The 20,240-nt window shown below is 67.7% G+C and overlaps 7 protein-coding genes across 7 annotated transcripts in view; 5 read left to right on the forward strand and 2 right to left on the reverse strand.

Annotated features, from left to right (window-relative positions):
- RHOBADRAFT_64678 (uncharacterized protein) overlaps window positions 1–1,475 on the forward strand; it is a 1,858-nt gene extending 383 nt beyond the window's left edge. The window contains exons 2-8 of the mRNA XM_018418548.1: window positions 332–482; window positions 562–647; window positions 720–814; window positions 894–924; window positions 1,030–1,121; window positions 1,189–1,198; window positions 1,270–1,475. Coding sequence (XP_018273257.1) covers window positions 332–482; window positions 562–647; window positions 720–814; window positions 894–924; window positions 1,030–1,121; window positions 1,189–1,198; window positions 1,270–1,280 — 476 coding nt within the window. The 3' untranslated portion in view covers window positions 1,281–1,475. The remainder of the gene's footprint in view (window positions 1–331; window positions 483–561; window positions 648–719; window positions 815–893; window positions 925–1,029; window positions 1,122–1,188; window positions 1,199–1,269) is intronic.
- Window positions 1,476–1,573: 98 nt separating this feature from the next.
- Window positions 1,574–3,225, forward strand: RHOBADRAFT_52148 (uncharacterized protein; the record flags this gene model as incomplete). The annotated part of the gene is made up of 6 exons (XM_018416191.1): window positions 1,574–1,605; window positions 1,674–2,126; window positions 2,228–2,344; window positions 2,435–2,537; window positions 2,608–2,850; window positions 2,953–3,225. The coding sequence occupies 6 exons, from the start codon at window positions 1,574–1,576 to the stop codon at window positions 3,223–3,225; spliced, it is 1,221 nt and encodes a 406-aa protein (XP_018273258.1).
- A 159-nt stretch (window positions 3,226–3,384) lies between these two features.
- Window positions 3,385–5,905, reverse strand: RHOBADRAFT_42423 (uncharacterized protein; the record flags this gene model as incomplete). The annotated part of the gene is made up of 12 exons (XM_018414057.1): window positions 3,385–3,451; window positions 3,539–3,726; window positions 3,798–3,892; window positions 3,957–4,056; window positions 4,124–4,327; window positions 4,398–4,516; window positions 4,580–4,651; window positions 4,711–4,865; window positions 4,929–5,099; window positions 5,247–5,502; window positions 5,573–5,618; window positions 5,681–5,905. The coding sequence occupies 12 exons, from the start codon at window positions 5,903–5,905 to the stop codon at window positions 3,385–3,387; spliced, it is 1,698 nt and encodes a 565-aa protein (XP_018273259.1).
- Window positions 5,906–6,536: 631 nt separating this feature from the next.
- On the forward strand, window positions 6,537–9,063 carry RHOBADRAFT_52149 (uncharacterized protein). Its single transcript, XM_018416192.1, has 8 exons — window positions 6,537–6,575; window positions 6,643–6,914; window positions 6,985–7,167; window positions 7,232–7,605; window positions 7,669–7,928; window positions 8,005–8,328; window positions 8,418–8,759; window positions 8,838–9,063. The coding sequence occupies exons 1-8, from the start codon at window positions 6,552–6,554 to the stop codon at window positions 9,027–9,029; spliced, it is 1,971 nt and encodes a 656-aa protein (XP_018273260.1). The 5' UTR covers window positions 6,537–6,551; the 3' UTR covers window positions 9,030–9,063.
- A 402-nt stretch (window positions 9,064–9,465) lies between these two features.
- On the forward strand, window positions 9,466–10,593 carry RHOBADRAFT_52150 (uncharacterized protein; the record flags this gene model as incomplete). The annotated part of the gene is made up of 2 exons (XM_018416193.1): window positions 9,466–9,780; window positions 9,848–10,593. The coding sequence occupies 2 exons, from the start codon at window positions 9,469–9,471 to the stop codon at window positions 10,514–10,516; spliced, it is 981 nt and encodes a 326-aa protein (XP_018273261.1). The 3' UTR covers window positions 10,517–10,593.
- Window positions 10,594–15,724: 5,131 nt separating this feature from the next.
- On the reverse strand, window positions 15,725–16,869 carry RHOBADRAFT_34708 (uncharacterized protein). Its single transcript, XM_018413220.1, has 5 exons — window positions 16,789–16,869; window positions 16,473–16,702; window positions 16,174–16,400; window positions 15,994–16,104; window positions 15,725–15,904 (listed from the first exon to the last, which is right to left on the reverse strand). Exons 2-5 carry the CDS (start codon window positions 16,615–16,617, stop codon window positions 15,770–15,772), a joined length of 618 nt encoding a protein of 205 aa, XP_018273262.1. The 5' UTR covers window positions 16,618–16,702; window positions 16,789–16,869; the 3' UTR covers window positions 15,725–15,769.
- Window positions 16,870–17,506: 637 nt separating this feature from the next.
- Window positions 17,507–20,206, forward strand: RHOBADRAFT_66156 (uncharacterized protein). Its single transcript, XM_018418881.1, has 8 exons — window positions 17,507–17,919; window positions 17,981–18,101; window positions 18,166–18,253; window positions 18,317–18,508; window positions 18,576–18,815; window positions 19,004–19,322; window positions 19,394–19,675; window positions 19,771–20,206. The coding sequence occupies exons 1-8, from the start codon at window positions 17,721–17,723 to the stop codon at window positions 20,133–20,135; spliced, it is 1,806 nt and encodes a 601-aa protein (XP_018273263.1). The 5' UTR covers window positions 17,507–17,720; the 3' UTR covers window positions 20,136–20,206.
- The last annotated feature ends 34 nt before the right edge of the window (window positions 20,207–20,240 follow it).

Below are 20,240 nucleotides of genomic sequence, written 5' to 3' on the forward strand. Positions count from 1 at the left end.
CTGGGCCAAGATCACACTGGGCCATCGACCAACGCGCACGCGCCGCCCGAGAAAAAACCTTCGTCCTCGCATTCCGTCCCTCTTTGTCCCCCTCCCCCTGGTCTCCCCCCCCCCGCCCCCCACAGCAATCCCCCCCCCCCCCCCCCCCCCCCCCTCCCTCCCTGTCCACGCCTCTCTCGCACGCCGATCCTGCACCGTACCTCGCCCGCCTATCCGCACCGCGACATCATCTATCCTGCGCCGTTCCCTCATCAATGCCGCCTGAACGCGACGACCTCGCTCCCCTCCTCCGCCTCCCCCACCTCCTCCTCGTCGCCTTTCCTCCGACCAGTCTCCGCCGTCGAGATTCAGCGCCTCAAGAAGCGCTTCATGAAGCTCGACCGAGATGGCAGCGGCACGATCGACAAGGAGGAGTTCCTCCAGATCCCGCAGATTGCGACCAACCCGCTCGCGAGCCGGATGATTGCCATCTTTGACGAGGAGTGCGTCCCTTGTCCCTCTCCTTCCTGTCCACACGCACACCGTCGATCGTCCTACTGACTCTGTCGTGAGCGTCCGCAGCGGTGGTGGGACGGTCGACTTTCAGGAGTTTGTCGCCGGCTTGAGCGCGTTCAGCAGTCGGGGAGAGCGCGACGAGAAGCTCAAGTGTGCGTCGCCTCTCAGCCCCCGATCTTTGACCAGGGGCGAGAACTGACCAGGAGGTCCCTTTGCCCGCGCAGTCGCGTTCAAGGTGTACGACATGGACCGAGACGGCTTCATCTCGAACGGCGAGCTGTTCCTCGTCCTCAAGATGATGGTCGGCAACAACCTCAAGGTGCGCACCCCTTTCCTTTTCGTCGTCGTCGAGCCCTTCTCGAGCGCACGGACTGACTCGGTGCGGCGCCGTTGTGCAGGACCAGCAGTTGCAGCAGATCGTCGACAAGAGTCAGTCCCCCTCTCTCTTGGCCACGTCGGCTGCTCGCTGTCGAAACGAGCTGTCGACCTGGGTGCACAGGATGTGACTGATTCTGTCTCTCGCCTTGCCCGCAGCCATGATGGAGGCGGACCAGGACGGCGACGGCAAGCTCAGCTTTGGCGAGTTCAAGGACATGGTCGCAAGCACCGACATCGCCAAGCAGATGGTGCGTCGCCCCTCTTCTCTCGCCACTCTCGACGCACGACTGACGACCCTCTCGTGCGCACATGCAGACGCTCGAGGGTGCGCCTTGCCGTTCTCTCGGACCCCTCCTCTTTTCCCCTCGTCCTGACTCTCCTTGCCCGCCCGCGCAGACATGTGGTGAGGGGAGAAGGTCGACATGGGCGCCCCGAGCCGAGCCGTTGCGGGAGGACGTGGTCGAGAAGGAGCGCGTCGTCGTCGTCGTCGTCGCGACGAGGCAGAGCGGAAGGAGGGGGGCATCTTCCTCTTGTAACTGTACCCGACGCTGTATACCCGCCCCGCCATCCGTCTCGCTGCATCTGCACGACTGTCTTGCACGAACGAGTTCGAAGAAAGAGAGTGGCTGCGGCGAGAGCAAGTTGGCCGTCGCTCGACTTGCGCGAGAGAGAGCTGCCCTCGTCCTCATCACCAGCGCTCATGTCGCTCTTCGGCAACACCTCGGGCGCACCGTGAGCCCTTTCCAGCCTCCTGTCGCACCTCGTGTGAGCCTACTGACGCGCACGCGCTGTCCCGACAGGTCGTTCTCGTTCGGCGCTCCTGCGTCCACTCAACAACCCGCGACCTCTACCCCCGCACCCTCGCTCTTTGGAGCCGCACCAGCCGCCACCGCACCCGCAGGAGGCGGCCTGTTTGGCGCCCTAAAGCCCGCAGCACCCTCCCTCTTCGGCTCGACCTCGACCTCGGCTCCTCCTCCCGCACCCGGCGGTGGCCTCTTCGGCACGAGCGCGGCGGCACCAGCGGCGAGCAAGCCCGCCTTCTCGTTCGGCGCACCAGCACCAACAGCCTCGGCACCCCCGGCCACTGGCGGCCTGTTCGGCTCGACCGCGACGAGCCAGCCTCAGCAGCAGCAGGGCGGCGGCGGGCTCTTTGGGCAGGCGCCGCAGCAGACGGGCGGGCTCGGCGGCAGCTTGTTCGGCCAGCAGAGCCAGGCGCAGGGGGCGGGAGGGCTCTTTGGGTCGCAGCAGCCGGGGTGAGCTGCACGCCTCTCCTCGCCTCGCGCGTCGGCCAGCAGTCGCTGCCTGATCGCGTCGCTCGACAAGTCCACGTTCACTGACACAGTGGTTCCTGCAGTGCGGTACCTCAAGGACTCGGCGCCTCGACCGGCGCACCGGCAGCCGGCGCGATCAGCAAGACGACCAAGTTCAACGACCTGCCCGACGCCGCGCGCAACGCTGTCGAAGAGATCGAGTGCGTCCTCTCGCTCTCTCTCTCTTCCTCTCCCCCTGTCGGTGCCGAGGCTCGAGGGAGCGCGAGCTGACGCGCGGTCCCCTCCAACAGCAAGTTCATCCGGCAGCAGTGCACCCTCGCCGACGACCTCAAGGCCAAGGACCTCGGCAGCGACATCGCCTCGACCCAGCGCATGTACGAGCAGTACTCTGCTGTGCGTCCCCTGCCTTCCCTTTTCTCGTTCCCCTGTCGGCTCGAGCGCTGACTCGAGTGCCCGCCCGCAGGAAGCCGCCACCGTCTCGTCGCTCCTGCAGATGGACTCTCGCCTCCTGTCGGCCCTGCGCGCCGAGCTCGAGCAGTCGCTCACCGACCTGACCAAGACGACGCTCCTCATCGAGGGCTTCAAGGCGCCCCAGTCGCCCAAGGCCCAGGAGGCCAAGCAGGTCGCCACGTTCCCGTACGAGTTCTTCCGGCGCAAGACGGACGAGATGAAGGACCGCGTCGGGCGGTACAAGGCGACGATGGACGTGCGTCGGCAGCTCTCTCTCTCTGTCCCCCTGTCTCTTGTCGGTCGTCGGCGTCGTGGCCGTTCCCGCACTGACCCTTTCCCGCCCTCGGCGCACCCGCAGCAAATCTCGGCCCTCCTGTCGTCCCCCTCGCACGCCCTCTCGCCCTCGTCCATCATCCCGACGCTCAAAGCGCAGCACGCGTCGCTCGTCAGCCTCGCGAGCGCCGTCTCGGCCCTCGACCTCGACCTCAAGCAACTCAAGGACGCGTACCGCGCCATCTACCGCGACAAGACGGGCCGGCTCGCCGACCCGTTCAGGGTCAACGGGAGCGGGGCCGGGCTCGCAGGGGTCGGCGGCGTCGAGAGGGGCGTGGGAGGGATGGCGATCCGGTAGCTCTCGGGTGCTCGACGAGACGGACCGAGCGAGGGGCAACGCCGAGTGGCTCGTGAACGTCGTGACTGTCATTGCGATACTGCGAGAGAGAGAGAGAGAACCCGGAAGAGAGCCTGCTACCGAGCCACCATCTGCCACCGCCGCCGCCGCCGCTCCAGCTCAGGCCAAGGCCGCGAGCGCCCTCTTCCACTTGCTCTTGCCGACCGACGCGGGCGTCTCGTCGTTGCTGCATCGTCGACGTCACTGTGTCAGTCTGACGTGCCTCGGGGGCTGACCGAGAGAAAGAGAGAGAGGCAGAGAGAGGTGGACGCACTCGCGCGAGCCGGAGAAGAAGTCGATCTCGAGGAGGTCGAGCGTCTCGCACTTCTGCCACCACTTTGCGCCAAAGTAGATGACGGGAAAGAGGACGATCATGAGGTGCCGCGTGACAAAGTCGGACGTGTTCCAGTGCCCGGGGACGAGGAGGTGGAACCCTTGGACGAGGAGGATGACCGAGAAACCCTGCGGTGACGGCGGGGTCGACGACGTCAGGGTCGACGACCGCAGAGAGACGAGAGAAAGGGGCGACGCACGGCAAAGGCGACGTAGGCGGCGTACGGCTGGAAGGGAGCGCGGTACGGGAAGAAGTTTCTCGAGATGTCCTGCGCTTTGGCCGCGTGGTAGAAGCCTGCGAGCGCTCGAGAGGGTCAGTGTCGCTCAGTGAGACGGAAAGGTCGAGAGAGAGGACGCACGAAGGTAGCAGAAGCAGATGCACGCCCAGCTGAGCAGCCCGCCGACCGAGCAGAAACTCGATAGCCACGCGAACACAACGGCGGCGTCGTGGGTTCCAGCCTGCAGGCGCGTACAGAGTCAGGTCGAACGGGGTGTGGCACACGAGGAGGTGCGAGAGGCGACGCACCGACATGAAGGCGAGGGCGCCAAAGGCGATGCCGGTCGACACGGCGACCCACGGCAGCCCGTAACGATTGAGCCGGGCAAAGACTCGCGGCGCGTTGTCGTTGAGCGCCAGGCCATACCGACACCTCGACGCGGTGTAGAGGCCCGACGAGGCGGCCGAGGTCGCCGCGGTCAAGAAGGCGGCGTTGACGACGCTCGGAAGGGCCTGAGCGCGGTGGGACGAGGAAGAAGGTGAGCGCGCTCGACGAGGCGAGGGAGGACGGCGAGGAGCGTACATGGATCTGGGCTCGCTCGATGGCGACGACGAACGGGCTCGACAGGGCGGTCCCGTCGTTCCGGGCGAGCGCAGGGTCCGACGAGGCGACGATGAGCCCGATTGCGAAGGTGCCGAGAACTGCGCGACGCCGAGAGTCAGGCTTCTGCGCGCCGCTCAAGGAGACGAGAAAAGAGGACGCACTGTAGAAGAGGCCGATGCGGAACGAGACGCGGCGGATGGCTCGAGGGATCGAGCGAGAAGGGTTCCGGGCCTCTGCGGGCGGCGAGAGTCAGTCTCGGACGGCGACGAGGACAGGGAGCTGGACGACGCACCGCCTGCTGCGATGCTGACGATCTCGGACCCGACGTACGCGAACGCCGCCTTGGGCAGGACCGCGACGAAGCCGGCGAAGCGACCTGCTGCACCCTGGATGCCGAGGAACTGGACGAAGGGCCCAGGCGTCGCCCAGTACGAGAAACCGATAGGCCTGCACGAAAGGAAGGCGTCGGTACGCTTCATAGGGAGAGGGTGAGGCGGGAGGGGGACGCACTCGGTCCCGGGCACGCCGCCGGCGCTGATGATGACCGACAAGATGAGCAGGCCGATGATGGTGACGATCTTGATCGAGCTGAACCAGAACTCGATCTCGCCGAACGCCCTCGTTCCGCCCAAGTTGATGAGCGCGACGACGACCAACAGCGCGGCGACCCACCCTGCAGGGCTGCGGCGAGTGCGTCAGTCTATCGTGCAACTCGGCGAGATACTCGCGAGCACCCCCGAGAGAGGAGACAGTGGGAAGAATAAGACGACTCGCTCATGGGCGCACGAAAGAGGGGAAGGCGGGAGGAGAAGGGGAAAGGGGACGCACTTGGCGTCGCTCCAGAACGAGACGAGGGTCGCCGCCGCCGCCAGCTCGGCCGGGAGGACGAGCAGCCAGTTGGCGGCGTACGTCCAGCCGACAGCGAGGCCGAACGCTGGATTGACGAGGCGCGTCGCCAACGTGATGTGGCCGCCGGGAAGAGGTAGGTGCGCGACCATCTCGCCCAAGCAGATCATGACGCACCAGACAAGCGCTCCGACGAAGCTGAACGCGAGCAGCATGCCGAGAGGACCCGCCATCGTCACTGCGAGGGAGAGTAGAGGTCGGTGGCGAGGCTCGAGAGCTCGAGAATGGCGGCGCGAGGAGCGACTCACAGCTCTGCGCCGTCCCGAGGAAGAGTCCAGTTCCGATGACGCCGCCCTGTTCGCTGAGAAGAGTCAGATGTGTCGCTCGAGAGTAGGAAGAGGGAGGGCGCGACGGACCATCGAGATAAGGGCGATGTGGCGCGGCTGAAGCTGGCGCCGCAGCCCTTGGTCCTTGACGTCCAGGTCGGTCCACCGCACGAGCGGCTCCTTGCTCTTGGACTCGTTCGAGTAGCCAGTGAAGCTGGTGCGCGCGTCGGAAGAGACGCCGGGCGAGCGCGATTGGGGCGATATGGCCGAGAGGTGGGCGAAAGGCGGGTAGGTCGGCGTGTCGGGCGTCGCCATGCTGCTGGCCACGCTAGGTGCGCGAAAGCTCGAGGGAGCGGTCGAGGTGTCGAGAGTCGAGGGACGAAGGAGCGAGGGGCGAAGAAGAAAGGCGTGGGGGCCCAGACCGTCAGACGGACGGAGACGAAGAGGAGGCGACGCCGACGAGGTGTGTGCGCGGACAGGAGATGTCTCGTCTGATGCGGACAACCCGCAGTCGCTTGCGGAGAGACAGCCGCAGCCGGCAAGGAAGCCGAAGCTGTGACGACGAGCGACACTCGCGCAGGCGGTCGGATGCGCGAGCGAGGAGGAGGAAGCGGTCCTCCCCATCGATAGGAGGGAGCTGCGCCGCGGAACGTGGGACTGTAGGTAGACCCTGCTCTGACGCGGCCGGCGCAGCGGCGTCCGAGCAGTGGACGAGCGAGGCGGGCGAGGGCGAGGTTGAAAGAGTAAGAAGACGAGGCGGCCTCGTCGCAGTCGCCGCGCACGACCGGCGGGAGGGGACGCATGCCGGCTTAAGCGCCATACGGCACTGCTCGACGAGAGTGTCGAGCAACAGCGGGTGCGGGTGGAGAGGGAGAGGAGGGCGAGCCCTTCATCTCCTCATCGCCTTTCAAACCACCAACGCTCCTCGTGCCGCACCGCTAGCCAGCTCGTTCGAGCCACCATGGACATCGACGACATCTTCAAGGTACGCTCGAGCTGTCCTCACCTTCCCGCGAGCCACACTCACCTCCCTCCGCCCGACCCCGCAACAGCGTCCGCCTCTGCCCAAGTCCGGCAACGCAGGCACCAAGCGCAAGCTCGAAGCTCCCACCCTCGATCCAGAGTCGTACAAGTCGGCTCGCATCGACTCGGGCAACGGCGCGACCCCGTCTGCCGGTGCCGACACCAAGGGCAAGGGCCGCGCCGTCACCATCCAGGACGGCTCGGACGACGACGACGACGACGCCGACGACTCGCGAGCAGAGTTCGCGCCGGGTCAAGATGCCGACTACTTTGCCGAGGAGGACGAGGACGGCCGCTTCTTGTGCGTCCTCTCGCCCTCCTCCCCTCTCCCCCTCTCGGCCAGAAAGCTGACCTGCGGTGCATCCATGCAGCGGAGGAGGACTGAGTAACGTCCAGAAGCAGGTCCTGAACATCATGGAGGGCTCGGACAACGACGAGCAGCTCCCGGGCGAGGACCTCACGCCGCAGAGCGTGCGCAAGTCGCTCCTGTCGCTCGAAAAGGCCGTCAACAAGAACCGCGACCTGCGCACCAAGTACCCGACCGACCCGGAAAAGTGCGTCTGCAGCTCTCCCTCGTTTGCGACGGACCCATCCCTGACCCTCATCGTCCTTGCGCAGGTTCGTCGACTCCGAGTTCAACCTCCTCGAGGCGCTGCGCTCCCTCTTCCTCCTGTCGACCAACCCGGCCATGACGTACCCGATCCTGCTCGACAACGCGACGCCCAACACGCTCGCCGACCTCCTGTCGCACGAGAACCTCGACGTGCCCGTCGCCGTCGTCGAGGTGCTCGAGGAGCTGCTCGACCCGGAGGACCTCGAGGACGACGGCGACGAGGAGGAGGACGAGGCGGCGTCCGAGGCCAAGCGGGCGGCGATGAAGGCGCTCCTCGACGGGCTGGTCGAGGCGGGCGTCGTCGACCTCGTCGTCGCGCAGCTGCAGCGGCTCAACGAGGAGGACGAGGGCGAGCGCAATGGCGTCTTCCACACTCTCAGTGCGCACATCTCTCCCTTCCCTCGCTGTCCTCGCCGCCGAGACTGACCCTCTCACCCTGCAGGCCTCATCGAGAACCTCATCACCCTCACGCCGCAACTCGCATCCCCGTTCCTGTCGCCCAAGTCGTCGTTCCTGTCGTTCCTCGTCCAGCGCCTCGGGCAGGACAAGAAGCCCGTCGAGTACGACCAGAACCGGTACTACGCCGCCGAGATGCTCGCGCTCGTCCTGAGTCTGCCGGCCGAGGTCGTCGATGGCGAGAACGAGGCGAGGCAGCGTGTCGGGACCGAGGGGTGGGTCGACTCGCTCCTGAAGGCGCTCTCGGTGCGTCCTGCTTCCCCTGTCTGTCGTCGTGCGAGGTGCGAGAGACTGACTGCTCTTTCTTCGTCCCGGGCTGCAGGTGTACCGCAAGCGGGAACCCGCTTCGAGCGACGAGGTCGAGTTTATGGAGAACTGCTTCGACGCGCTGTGCTCGGCCCTGTCGTCGCCGACCCCGCCACCCGCCTCGCCCGACGCGCCCGCCGTCCACCCCGTCAAGTCGGCCTTCCTCGACGGCGAGGGCGTCGAGCTCCTCGTCCTGATGCTCAAGGCCAAGAACCTGTCGCGCACGAGGGCCATCAAGGCGCTCGACCATGCGCTCCAGGGTCGCGAGGGCGCGCCGCTGTGCGAGCGGTTTGTCGAGGCGCTCGGGTTGAAGACGCTGTTCTCGGCATTCATGGGCCGGGTGCGTCCCCACTCCTCGTCCCTCCCGCCCTCCTCGCCCAACCTGCGTCTTTCCAGTCGAGCCGGTCTGACACGTCCTCGTGCCCGCAGAGTGACGGCGGCAAGAAGAAGAAGAACGCCCAGCTCGCCCCGACGCACGAGGACACCGAGCACCTCCTGTCGCTCCTGTCGTCCCTCTTCACGTCGCTCCCGTCCGACACGCCCCTGCGCACGCGCCTGCTCGCCAAGTTTGTCGAGTCGGACTACGAGAAGGTCGACCGCCTGTGCGAGGTGCGCGAGGAGCTCGAGCGCAGGATCGAAAAGGGCGTCGACCCGGCGTTGGCGGCCGAGATGGGCGACGACGAGCTGTACCTCGAGAAGCTCGACAACGGCCTGTTTGCGCTGCAGCTGGCCGACTATGTTGCGGCGTGGGTCTGCATGGAGGACGACGGCGTGCGTCCCTCGCTCTCTTTTCTCTCCTCTCCCTTGCTCGTCGTCGCAGAATCCTTACAGACCAGATCCGCCCTGCAGGCCCGAGACCACCTCAAGATGCTCCTCTCTCGCCGCGACAAGTCTCTACGCGACGTCGTCACCGTGCTCGACGAGTACCGCGACAACATCGGCATCGACGACGACCTGCCCGAGGACGCGCCGCCGAGCGAGGGCGAGGAGCGCAGGGCCATCCTCGACCAGCTCGCGAGGTACCTCGAGAGTGTCGCGTAGCGGACGACGTCGTGCAACGCGCTCGTACTGCCCAGCTTGGCCGGTTCTGTCGGAGAGGGAGCGAGCGTCGAGAGCGTTGAGAGCAGGCGAGCTGAGCTGTTGAGAGCAGCACCGCTCTCGCCGCTCGTTTTGTGACTGCAATGGAACGTGCACGCGATGCTGCCGGGGCGCAGAGAGAGCGAGGAGGGTGTCTTGCGATTTCCCGCTCAGCGGCCGAGTGGGGAGAAGTGCGAGTCGGGGACGCGTCGTCGCTCTCGTTCGCTCCTCACCGCGCTCGACTGCGACTCGCTGTATCCGCCACAGCTGCTACCAGCCCACCCACCCCAGCCAGCTCGGCTACCGCGCCTGCAACCTCGTCCGCACCGTCCCCCCGCGCACCGCCACCCCCGTCCTCGCTCGTTCGTCCCGACCTCTCTCGCCACCCAGCCCCCTCGCCAGCATGCCCTGGGCCTACGCCGTGCCCCTCGGACTCGGACTCGTCGCCGTCGCAGCCGTCGCCGTCATCCTGATCGAGGTCGTCCCGGCCGTCCTCGAGGAACGCGCCCGCGAGCGCCACAGGAGGAGGCGCCTCGCGAGGCCGGTCCGGCACCGTGTCGAGACGCCGCCGCCGGCGTACCGCGACGTTGCGGGCGAGGACAGCGCGAGGACGAGCGGCGTCGAGGTGGAAGATGGCGGGTGGAAGTACGAGGTGCGCAGGAGGAAGGGCACGGCGACGACGAGGGCAGCGGGCCACAGCGACGCTGCAGAGCAGGTGCGTCTCTCGTCGAGTTCTTGTCACTCTAGCCGCATCTTGAACTCACCGCTCGCCGCTCCTGCAGGGCCGGTACCGCCTCGAGCCGCTCTACCACGAGCCACAGCATGTTCTCGGCGATTCGACCACCGCTGCAGAGTCCGACTTTGCGCTCGGCACACATGACGACACCGACGACGAGGCGCCCGTCGAGTCGGACCGCAAGGCGCCGTCTCGCGCATCGTCCAGTTCGTCGTCCGAGCCGGGCACGGCCCCGCTCGTCTCGCCGACGCTGTCGACCTCGTCTCGCCTCGACACCGACGTCAGGAACGTCACGAGCTCGGCGCCGCCCGCGATCACGCCGCCGCCTGTCGAGGAGAACCCTTTCGCCGACCTCGCGAGCTCGACCGCCCCTCTTCCCTTGACCTCTTCCCCGCTCGACACCGCCTCTCCCGCCCTCTCCTGCTCTTCCTTCCGCCCCATCTCGCCCATCCCGACCTCTCCTGTCGCCCTGGCGCCTGTCGCCGCGACGTCCAAGTCCGCCTCGCCCGCGAGCGCCGACGAGTGGGTCCTCCCGAGCCCGGCGCCGTCTGCCCCGGCGAGCGTGAGCGGCGACGCTGCGGCAGACACGGACGTCGACGACGACGGCTGGTCCCGTTTGAGCGACGAGGAGGACGAGTGGCGCGAGGCGAGGGCGCCGACGGGCGAGACGGGCGGACTGCGCCTCGAGGGGATGGCAGGGGCTCGTGCGCAGTGAGCGGTCGTCGAGAGGCTCGCGATGGAGCGAGGGCAGCTCTCAGCTTTATCTCTACTATGCAGTGCACTATCTCTTTCGCTCTCATAGACGAGAACGGCGAGCGAGAGAATCGAGAACCGAAAACCGATAGTCCATTCTGCATCTGCCTGCTCCTCCTCAAGTGCGCCCCGCTACAGCCCGAGCCGGCTCGCCATCCTTCTCCCGACCGGCGCACCGTGCTCGCCGTACCGCTTCGCGCTCCCGCTCGCCATGCCCTGCTGCCTCAACCTCCTTCTCTCCCGCTCGCGCACGCGCTCGTCGCGCTCAAACTCGGCGTCGTCGACCTCGCGCCGGTGCCCACGAGCGTCTAAGCTCTCATGTTTAACGTACTAAGCTCTCATGTTTAACGAACTAAACCCTCATGGCTAACGTACTAAGCTCTGGCGGCGACGCGGGCGAGAGCTGAGGGCGGAACGGCGCCGAGGGGGGCAAGGCACCGTCGCGATGGTCGTAGTCGCCGTAGGGTGACCGGCGGTCGTCGCGCGGCGAGTAGTGCGGCTGCTGAGGGCGGAAAGGGCCCGAGGTGGGCGACGAGCCGGCCGCAGACGAGACGGTCGTCCTGCCGGCCGACCGAGACGGCGCCGATCCAGTCGACGGCGACGACACCATCGTCCTGCTGCTGCCGCCAGCGGCAGTAGGGGCGCGGTACGGCTGCGTGTCGGCCGCACGAGGCGGCGCAGCCGACGAGACGCGCGTGCGAGAGCTGTGCCCGCCTGTCGACGGCGGCCCGTACCTCGACGACGAGCCACCGTCGCGGTCGTCGTCCTCGTCTGACGACGCCGACATGTCGTCGGACGACTCGTCGCCCGAGAACGGGTACGAGCCGCCCGTGCGCGAGAACGAGTGGCGCTTGTTGACCGTCGACGGCTTGAGCGGTGGCGGCGACGGCGAGCGCGACAGGGAAGGCGACGGCGAGCGGTCGTACCCTCGGTGCGCCTGGTCGTATGCCCTTGGCGCAGACGAGTCGCGCCCCGAGTCGGACGCGTCGGGCCCAGACTCGGGCTCGAACGCGCCCGAGCGACCCTGGTCGACCTCGGACCCGGACGCCGTCAAGTACCCGCTCCTCGTGCGCCCGATCCCGCTCAAGGGGCGCGACAAGTCGCCCTCGTCCGAGCTGCCGACGCTCGACGGCGGCGGGACGCGCTTCTGGAGCTGCGCCGCCGAGACGTACGACGCCGGCTTGACCGGCTCGGGCCGGATGGGCATTGACGAGCGGTCGTAGGCGTACGGGTTGCTGTACGCGTTGGGCGAGAGCGGCGAAGGGATGGGCGGGACGGACGGGTAAGGCGGGTCGAGAGGAATGTGCACGGCCGGGCGACGTGATGAAGAAGGTCGCTGTGCGGCGCGATCGCGGTCCTCGAGCGAGTCGAGCGAGTTGTCGTGCCGGTGGCCGCGTGGGTCGCCTGCTCCTTGCCGATGATGGGCGCCGTGCGAGAGCTTGTGCAGAGGAAGCTCGGCGGCGACCTTGTGCTCGAACCGCTCGCCGTCGTCCTGGAGCTCGTCGAGGAGGTGGCGGCTCTTGACCGGAGCGTGTCGCTCAAGGGCGGGCTGACGCTCGCCGTGACGAGTTGGTGGGTCGCGAGGGCGAGTCGGGGAAACCGGACGACGATCGCGCGCCGCAGTCGGGCCGTCAGAGGTTGGGCTGAGGCGAGCCGAGCGAGGCGGGTGGACCGGCTTGAGCGGAACGGCGTTGACTGCAAGTCGATTTGTGAGTGTCCTGATCGAGATCGAGCCACAGAGAGAGAAAGAGAAAGAGGACGCACGAGCGGCATTAAGCTTGGCCAGGCGATGGCGCGGCCCGTCGCCTTCCGACTCGCTGCGCACCGTGAGGCGAGACGACGGCCTCGACGGCAAGTCGGACTCGGCCGACTCGCTGTCGACGTGCGGCGAGCGAGGCGCTTGGGGGGTCTCGCGAACGAGACGGCGAGGCGCACCCTCGCTCGAGTCCGAGTCGAGCTGGCGCGAAGGACGTTGACGCTCGGCCCGGTGCTGCACGACGGGCGACGCGACGGGTGAAGCGGCCGGCTTGTGCCGCCTGGCGGCTCGGACGCCGTCGCCGCTCGTCTCGACGGCGATGGTGGGACGACGAGAGAGGCTCGAGCGCTCGGGCTGATCGCGCTCGACGTCGCTGTCCTGCTCGACGCGACGGCGCCTCGCCTCGTCCTTGGCCCTCGACGCCGTGGTTGCGCGGTGGTGCGACGTGTCGTCGACGGCGTGCTCGGCGTCGTGGGCGCCCGAGACCATCTTGGTAACCGAGTCGCGCAGGCCGCGCAGGCCCGACTCGACGGTTGCCGAGACCGACATGGCCCGTTGACGAGGCGTCGGTCGAGGCGGGTCGAGCTCGTTGTCGAGGTCTGAGGGCGACTCGACGTTGGACGAGCCGTGATGGCGATGGCGAGACGAGCGGACCTGGGCGCGGTCGGGCTCGACAGGCTCGACGCGCCGAGGACGAGCAGGGGGAGGAGCGTCGCTGTCGGAAGCGGAGCGAGGAGGGGAGCGCCGACGGGACGAGGTACGAGAACGCATGGCGCTCGAGCGCTGCTCGCGGTCGGCGACCTTCTTGAGTCGGGCCTCGGCCGCCCCCCTCGCCTCGCCCTCGCGCTCCGCCGCCTTGCGCTTCTCCTCGGCTTGCTCGAGCGCCTTGCGCTGCGTGCGCGCCCGACTCGCCTCGACGGCGTCGAGCTGTGCCTCGGCGCCGGCCCGAGCGGCCCGTCTCGCAGCGCGCGCCGCGCGCCGCCGCATGCGCTCCTCCTTGCGCCTGAGACGCGCCTCCTCCGTCTCCTCCTCGACCTCGTGCACCTTCTCCTTGACCTCGCCCGCGACGAGCTCGCCCTCGGTCTTGACGAGCGCGACGACGCTCTTGACCCAGCCGCCGAGCAGCGCGCCCGCCGTTTGCTTCGCCGGCGCGGGCGGCGGCTGAGCGACGACGGAAGGGTCGAAGCCTTGGTCGCGCGCTCGTGGCCGGCGGGTGGACCGGTCCTTGGACGCCGAGCGCCGCTTGGCCTCGAGGAGCGAGACCTCGCCGCCGGCAGGCACGTCGAGCTCGGGGTCGTCCACGTTGCCGCGCACGAGCGTGTCGTCGTCCGAGTCGTCACGGCGGTGGCGGTTGCGAGAGACGGAGCGCCATGATGGCGTGCGGTCGAGAGGAGGGGTGGACGGCGTTGGCGCAGGAAGGGGACGGGTCGAAGAGCGGCTCGAGCGCTCATGATCGGCGAACGACTCGATGCGCTCGTCGCGCACGCCGCCTTGGTCACGACGGTCGTCGCTGCGCGGCGGCGACGATCGGGAGCGGCGAGAGGTGCGCGAGGGCGGAGAGGGCGACCGCGACGCCGACCGACTGCGACGAGGCGCCGCCTCGACGGCGCTCACGTCGACCCGAGAGCGCTCTCGGCGCTCTGAGCGAGCCGTACGCGAGGATGGTTGCGGAACCGGCGAGGGCGACCGGGTCGGGGAGCGCCCTCGACGCCTGCCGCTGCCGGCGACGTCCTCGACCTCCTCGGCGTCGCTCGATCCGGGCACGGCTGCGGCCGCACGACGGCTGCGAGGCGGCGGAGACGCCGAGGTACTGCGGCTGCGCCTGGCCGAAGCAGGCTCGGGCGAAGCCGCACGCGACTTGTGGCTCGAGCGGGACACGGGCGGCTTGCTCGGCGGCGGCGACGGCGAGCGCGACGGCGACGAGACAGGGCGCTCCCGGTCCCGCTTCGGCGGCTCGGGCGACGGCGTGCGCGCTCGACGGGCCGAGCGAGACGATCTGGTCGGCGGTGGCGGTGACGGCGAGCGGGAAGGCGAGGGCTGACGAGCCCGCGTCGACGGCCGACCGAGCGGCTTCGACTTGACGATCGGGTAGGCGGGCTTGGACAGGTCGACCTCGGGCTCGGCCGGCTCATGGGCGTCGTCGAGCGACGGCTGACGGCGGCGGGACGAGCGCGAGCTGCGCTGCTGAGCAGGAGGCGACGGCTCGACCGGCTCGTCGTCCGTCTCGGTGCCAGGCTCGACGGGCTCGGGCTTCTTGGACCGTCTCGACCGGGCCGATGCGGCGGGTGCAGGACGAGGGCTCAGGAGCTCGGCGGGCTGGAACGGCTCCTCGACGCCCTCCTCGTCCGAGTCAGGCGCGGCTGCCGGACGGTCGAAGCGAGGGCGGTCGTCGTCCTTGGGCGGCGGCATTGGCGACGAGACTCGAGATGCGGCGGCGGCGAGCGCGTCGGGCGTGCTGTACGGGTCGGCGCCGTCGGGTGGCGGGTCGGCCTCGTCGCCCTCGCGCGAGTACGAAATGCTGCGGTCGGTGTAGGCGTGCTGCGGAGCGACGAGAGTCAGTGAGGGTTCACTTGAGGGCGCACGGCCAAAGAGGCGGACTCACCCAGGTGGCGCAGTGCGAGTCGTCCTGGTAGACGTAGAGCGACAGGTGGAGCTTCTGCGCGCGTAAGAGAGGCCGGTCAGGGTGCGAGACTTGTGAGAGAGAGAGAGGGAGAGAGGGACGCACTGCGTCGCCGACCGAGCGCGACCAGTTCCTGGTGCAGAGGATGTACATGCCCGCGTCGCCCTCTCGCTCGTTGACGACGTCGTGCACGTAGCTGCCCATCGGGAAGTTCTGGACGAGGTACCGCACGACGCCCTCGCGCTGAACGTCCGTGCGCAGGGTGTCGTGGAGCGGGTCGCGAGCCGGGTCGATGTCGTGAGCCCACGGGACGTTGGCGGCGACTGGCGGCGGGCGACCGCTCGCAAACTTGAGGTGAAGGAAGCTGGTCATGCGGGACGGGGCGTCACCGGAAGGCGTGGCGGATCGAGCAAAGAGCGAGGAGAGGCGCTTCTTCGAGGAGGAGCGGACGCGCGCCGACACTGCGGGTGCCGAGCCGTCAGTGCGTCCGGCGTGAGGAAGAAGAGAGAGGTGGGACGTACTGCACGATGCCGATCGTTGATAAAGAGAGCCCTCGAGAGGAGGACAAGGGCGCAGGAGGCGACAGGAGCGGCCGGGCTCGGGCTCGGACAGTCCGCGGACCGTCTGCGTGGCGGAACGTGCGGCGAGAGGTGCGTGCGACAGGGGCCCCAGATCGGCTGCTCGCCGACATGCCGACGACCGGGGACGGGCCGGCGCAGGACCGTGCGCGCGACACGTGGCGGTGGAGCGCGAGAGGAAGACGAGCGCCTCTCGCCGGCGAAGGTGGTAGCTCTGCTGGGCGTGATGCGGCGCGATGCAGGTGCTGCTGTCGTCTAGATCTATATGCTGGAAGAGACGGTGCTCGTAGCGTCGGGATCGTGCTGTCGGACAAGACGCTCGAGCTGCTTCAGGTACTGGTCCTCCGAGTGCGGGTCGAGCTCGCGCACGGCGGCGGCGAGGTTGTAGACGTATTCCTGCAGACCGAGATCGTCGTCAGTCAACCGAGGCGGGCCAAGAGGTCGGGGCGAGGGGGCAACAGGGAAAGAGGAGGAGAGGGGCGCACCTTGTTCGGGCCCGACGGACCGGCCGTGCGAGCGATGTGCGACGCGAGCTGATCCATGGGCTCGCCTCCTCCGAACGACGGGTTGTCGGTCTCGCCGACATAGACCTTGACCTGCAGAGCGAGGTTTCTGTCAGACCGGGCGGGCACACGCAGACGAGGAAGAGAGAAAGAGGGACGCACGCCCGACGCGATGACGACCTCGTCTCCTCGCTCGTCGATGCCATAGACGTCGACGAGGCGGAGCGTGTAGCCGTCCTTTTCTCGGTGGTCGAGGTAGGCCCAGATCTCGTCGCTGCGCTGCGCCGGCTCTGGCGGGATGTGGTAGACGCGGCCCCAGACGTGGTGCGAGCCGAGCGGGTCGTCCTTGCGGTGCCTGGCCCAGTCGTCCTCGCTCACGAGCGTCACGACTGCGTGAGAGGGTCCAGTTCAGCGTTCGGGCGGCGAGGAGGGGGAGGATGGAGGGGAACGAGTGGGCGCACCTCGGCCAGGGTTGTCGGGCGTGCCTCGATGGTCGTGCGACTTTTGGGCGAACCGTCGAACGAAGCCCTTGATGTAGCCGGGCTTGCTCTCGAGGTTGAAAGGCGGGCCCTTGAAGATGAGGCTGCCGTACCCGAACAGGCTCATGCTGGTTCTGCGAGGGCACCAGGGTGGTCAGTACAGTGTTTTGAGCCGTGTGGGGGCGACAGACAAGCCTCGTGCGGCTGACAGCCTGCACAAAGTCCTCATCAGTAGCCGAGGGCATTCCACTCGCCGGCTCCGGTCGGTCCATCCAGACTGAGAGGAAGCGGGACGCACACGAGGTTGTGGATCTGCCGCAGTACTGGCACGCTGCTAGTTGAGGCGGACCTCGCGCCGTCGTGTCGAGCGGCGAGTCGAGGTGAGGGCGGAGGAGGGGGGAGGACGGCCGGGCCGGCTTGTCGACGATGGCCGCACGGCTCACGACGCGTCGCTGGCTCGTTTTGAAGGGTGCTCACAAGCTGTCTGCACCGCAGCTGGGGCGGCCGAGCGATGTGAGAGCGACAGCGGCTGGTGGACCTCTCCGGACTCTGGTGGTGCCGCTTGCTCTGCTCCCGACTGCTCACACCGCCTGAGCGAGCTTTCCGCCGGCTCAGACAGCTTCCAGCCGACTGCACGCCATCTCGCCAGCTGTCCCACTCGCCCGCGGCAGCCTCTTCGTTCTCCGAGGGACCGGCCGACCCTCGCTCCTTCTTCTCGGCACAACCTCTCGCTCGCGATCTCGCATGGTCTGCTGCGCACCGGCGCTCCCACGGTCCGGCCCCGTACTTCCCCATCGCGTGTTCGCTTGCTGCGCTGCCTGTCGCGAGCGCGGCTCGCAACTCGCCTCGTGCCAGGCGGGCTCACAGCGCGAGCGTGGCCGGCTCCGCCAGGATGCTGCTGGACCTGGGCGAGCGCGCAGCGATGTCGAGGAGGCGACCACGCGGTGGTAACTTACTGCCGCGCTGCGACCGCGCGAGCTCGCCGGGCTCGGGCGCCCCTCGGCCCTTGCCCTCGCAGGGAGGAGCGCTTCCCCAGACCCTGCGGTACTCGCGACTCGATCGCCTGGCTCTCTCGGCCGTCGCGACGACGGCCTCGGCGTCGGTGTATCAGATGGAGCCGCCTCGTCCGCCTCGCGAGGGATCGGAAGCACGCTTTTTTCGCCGGGTTCGCTCGGCTTCCCCTTCTTCCTTCCGTCCCGCACACTCTCAGCCTCTTCTCGAGCACCAAACATGTCCGTCCCCTTTGCTGGGCCAGTGACGGCGCAGCTCAGCGCCAACGCGTTCGGCGAGTCGTCGACGCCGGACGACAAGCGCTCTCTCAGCGACGCGGCACCCGAGGTCGTCGAGGTCAAGCATTCGCTGGGCGTCAAGCGCATCGAGATCATCAACTCGCAGCTCACGCCCTTCTGGCGGGCCTGGCTCTGGGTCGGTGCGTCCTCCTCTTTCCTCCCCTCCAAGCCGACGAAGCTCACGACCTCGATTTGCCGCAGCCGTCTTCCTCACCGCCTACTGCTATTCGCTCGACGCGACCGTGCGTGGGACGCTTCAGTCGTACGCGACGTCGTCGTTCTCGCATCACTCGCTCCTCTCGACCGTCAACGTCCTCAAGAGGTGCGTCGCCTCTTTCGCCGTCTCTGGCGCTTTCCCAGACTCTCGACTGACGTCTCTTGGGCAGCATCATCGCCGCAGCATGTTACCCACCATACGCCAAGCTCGCCGACACGTTCGGCCGCGTCGAGATGATCCTCTTCAGCGTCGTCATGGTGCGCTCGAGCCCTCTTCCTCTTTCTTTCCCTTTCTCACCTCGCTGACCCCTCCTTTGACAGTACGTCATCGGCACGATCGTCGAGGCATGCGCCACCAACATGGAAAGCTTCTGCGGCGGCGCCGTCCTGTTCCAGTTCGGGTACTCGGCCGCCATCCTGGTCCTCGAGATTATCATCTCGGACCTCACCTCGCTCCAGAGCCGCCTTCTCTTCTCCTACATACCCGCGGCGCCATTCTTGTTGAACTGCTTCGTGAGTCACGCCTCGCACAGAAGCCGTCCCGCCCCGACACGAGCTCACCGACGCCGTCCCCTCGCAGCTCTCGGCAAACGTCGTCGACGCGATCACGGCCAACACGACGTGGCAGGTCGGTATCGGCGTGTGGGCCGCTGTCTACCCGTTCTGCGCCCTTCTCGTCATCATCCCGTTCGTCGTCGCGAGCAGGAAGGCCAAGCGGGCCGGCCTCCTCGACAACTACTCGAGCCCGTACAAGAAGCTCGGCTTCAAAGGCCTGAGTCGGCACCTGTTCTGGGAGGTCGACCTCGTCGGAGTGATTCTTGTGCGTCCCTCTCATTCCTTGCCTTGTTCGCGACCCCTCCCTCCCTCCCCGAGCACCTTCCCCTCCCTCGTCATTTCGCCAACTCTGCCTCTTTCTCGTCACCATTCTCGTTTCCGCTTGTCCACCTCGACCCAGAACGCCTTCTATGTTCGTCGCGAGCGCAGGCTGACTCACTCTGCCGTGCGCAGACAATCGCCGTCCTGTCCCTCATCCTCCTTCCCTTCACCCTCGCCGGCGGCGTGTCTCGATCGTGGAAGGCGGCGCACAACATCGCCATGCTCGTCGTCGGCGTCGTCGTGTGCATCCCGCTCTTCATCGTGTGGGAGACCAAGTACGCACGGGCGCCGCTGTTCCCGTTCGCCCTCATGCGCTCGCGCACGGTCCTCGGGTGCCTCGGCATCGCCTTCCTCCTCAACGCGACATGGTACCTCCAGGGCGACTACCTGTACACGGTCCTCGTCGTCGCCGCCAACGAGAGCGTGCTCTCGGCGACGCGTATCACGTCGAGTGCGTCCTGCTCGTCCCTTTTATCCTCGCCCTCCCTCCCTCTCGGCCGCTGACACCTCGTCTCGCCGCAGTGTACTCGTTCGCGTCGGTCATCACGGGCATCATCGCCGGACTGTTCGTCCGGTTCTACCTGCGCCGCCTCAAGCCCGTCATCCTCACCGGCATTGCCCTGTTCCTCGTCGCGTTCGGCATCCTCATCCGGTTCCGCGGCGGCTCGAACGCGCACAGCGGCATCCTCGGCGGCCAGATCCTGCTCGGCATTGCTGGTGGCCTGTTCCCGTACTCGGCGCAGGCGCTCATTCAGACCGAGGGCGGGCACCAGCACACGGCCATCCTCCTCGCGAGCTATCTCGGTGCGTCCTCGACCGCCTTTCTCTCTTTCTCTCTCTCGCGCTCTACGATGCGTGCGAATCGAGGTCCCTGACCTTTCTGTGTTCGTCGCTCGCAGCCATCTACAGCGTCGGGTCGGCGTTCGGCAACAGCATCTCGGGCGCGATCTGGACCCAGGTCCTGCCCGGCGAGCTCGAGAAGGTGACGAGCAACGCTACGGCCGTCGCGCTGTGGTACGGCTCGCCTTTTGTCGCCATCACCGAGCCCGACGGGCAGTGGGGCGAGCCGATCCGCATGGGCGTCGTCGAGGCGTACCGCCACGTCCAAAAGTTGCTCTGCATCACGGGCATTTGCCTCGCCGTCCTCCTCGTCGGCTGCGGCCTCGTCCTCAAGGATCCTGTCCTCGGCGTCGAGCAGTCGCTGCCCGCCCGCGACGAGAAGGAGGCGGCGCAGAGCGAGACGAAGCCTCGCGACGAGGCCTGAGCCCGACGTCGGCCGTCCTTTGTAGCAGCGACTCGCCGGCGAGCGTGCATTCCAGTTCGCTTCGATCCAGCCCGCTTGCGCGAGGAAGCACCCGAGAGCGGTCCA

The sequence above is a fragment of the Rhodotorula graminis genome (assembly GCF_001329695.1).
Source record: "Rhodotorula graminis WP1 unplaced genomic scaffold RHOBAscaffold_3, whole genome shotgun sequence".
NCBI lineage: Eukaryota > Fungi > Basidiomycota > Microbotryomycetes > Sporidiobolales > Sporidiobolaceae > Rhodotorula > Rhodotorula graminis.

Excerpts from the sequence above, each read along its gene's own strand:
- RHOBADRAFT_52149 (XM_018416192.1), top strand. The coding sequence starts at position 6,552 with ATGGACATCGACGACATCTTCAAG. Across the intron at positions 6,915-6,984 it reads GACGAGGACGGCCGCTTCTT|CGGAGGAGGACTGAGTAACG; the intron begins GTGCGTCCTCTC and ends GCATCCATGCAG. Across the intron at positions 8,329-8,417 it reads TCTCGGCATTCATGGGCCGG|AGTGACGGCGGCAAGAAGAA; the intron begins GTGCGTCCCCAC and ends TCGTGCCCGCAG.
- RHOBADRAFT_34708 (XM_018413220.1), bottom strand. The coding sequence starts at position 16,617 with ATGAGCCTGTTCGGGTACGGCAGCCTCATCTTCAAGGGCCCGCCTTTC. Across the intron at positions 16,401-16,472 it reads GCCCGACAACCCTGGCCGAG|TCGTGACGCTCGTGAGCGAG; the intron begins GTGCGCCCACTC and ends CCTCTCACGCAG. Across the intron at positions 16,105-16,173 it reads AGGTCGTCATCGCGTCGGGC|GTCAAGGTCTATGTCGGCGA; the intron begins GTGCGTCCCTCT and ends CTCGCTCTGCAG.
- RHOBADRAFT_66156 (XM_018418881.1), top strand. The coding sequence starts at position 17,721 with ATGTCCGTCCCCTTTGCTGGGCCAGTGACGGCGCAGCTCAGCGCCAAC. Across the intron at positions 18,509-18,575 it reads CATTCTTGTTGAACTGCTTC|CTCTCGGCAAACGTCGTCGA; the intron begins GTGAGTCACGCC and ends GTCCCCTCGCAG. Across the intron at positions 19,323-19,393 it reads GGCGACGCGTATCACGTCGA|TGTACTCGTTCGCGTCGGTC; the intron begins GTGCGTCCTGCT and ends GTCTCGCCGCAG.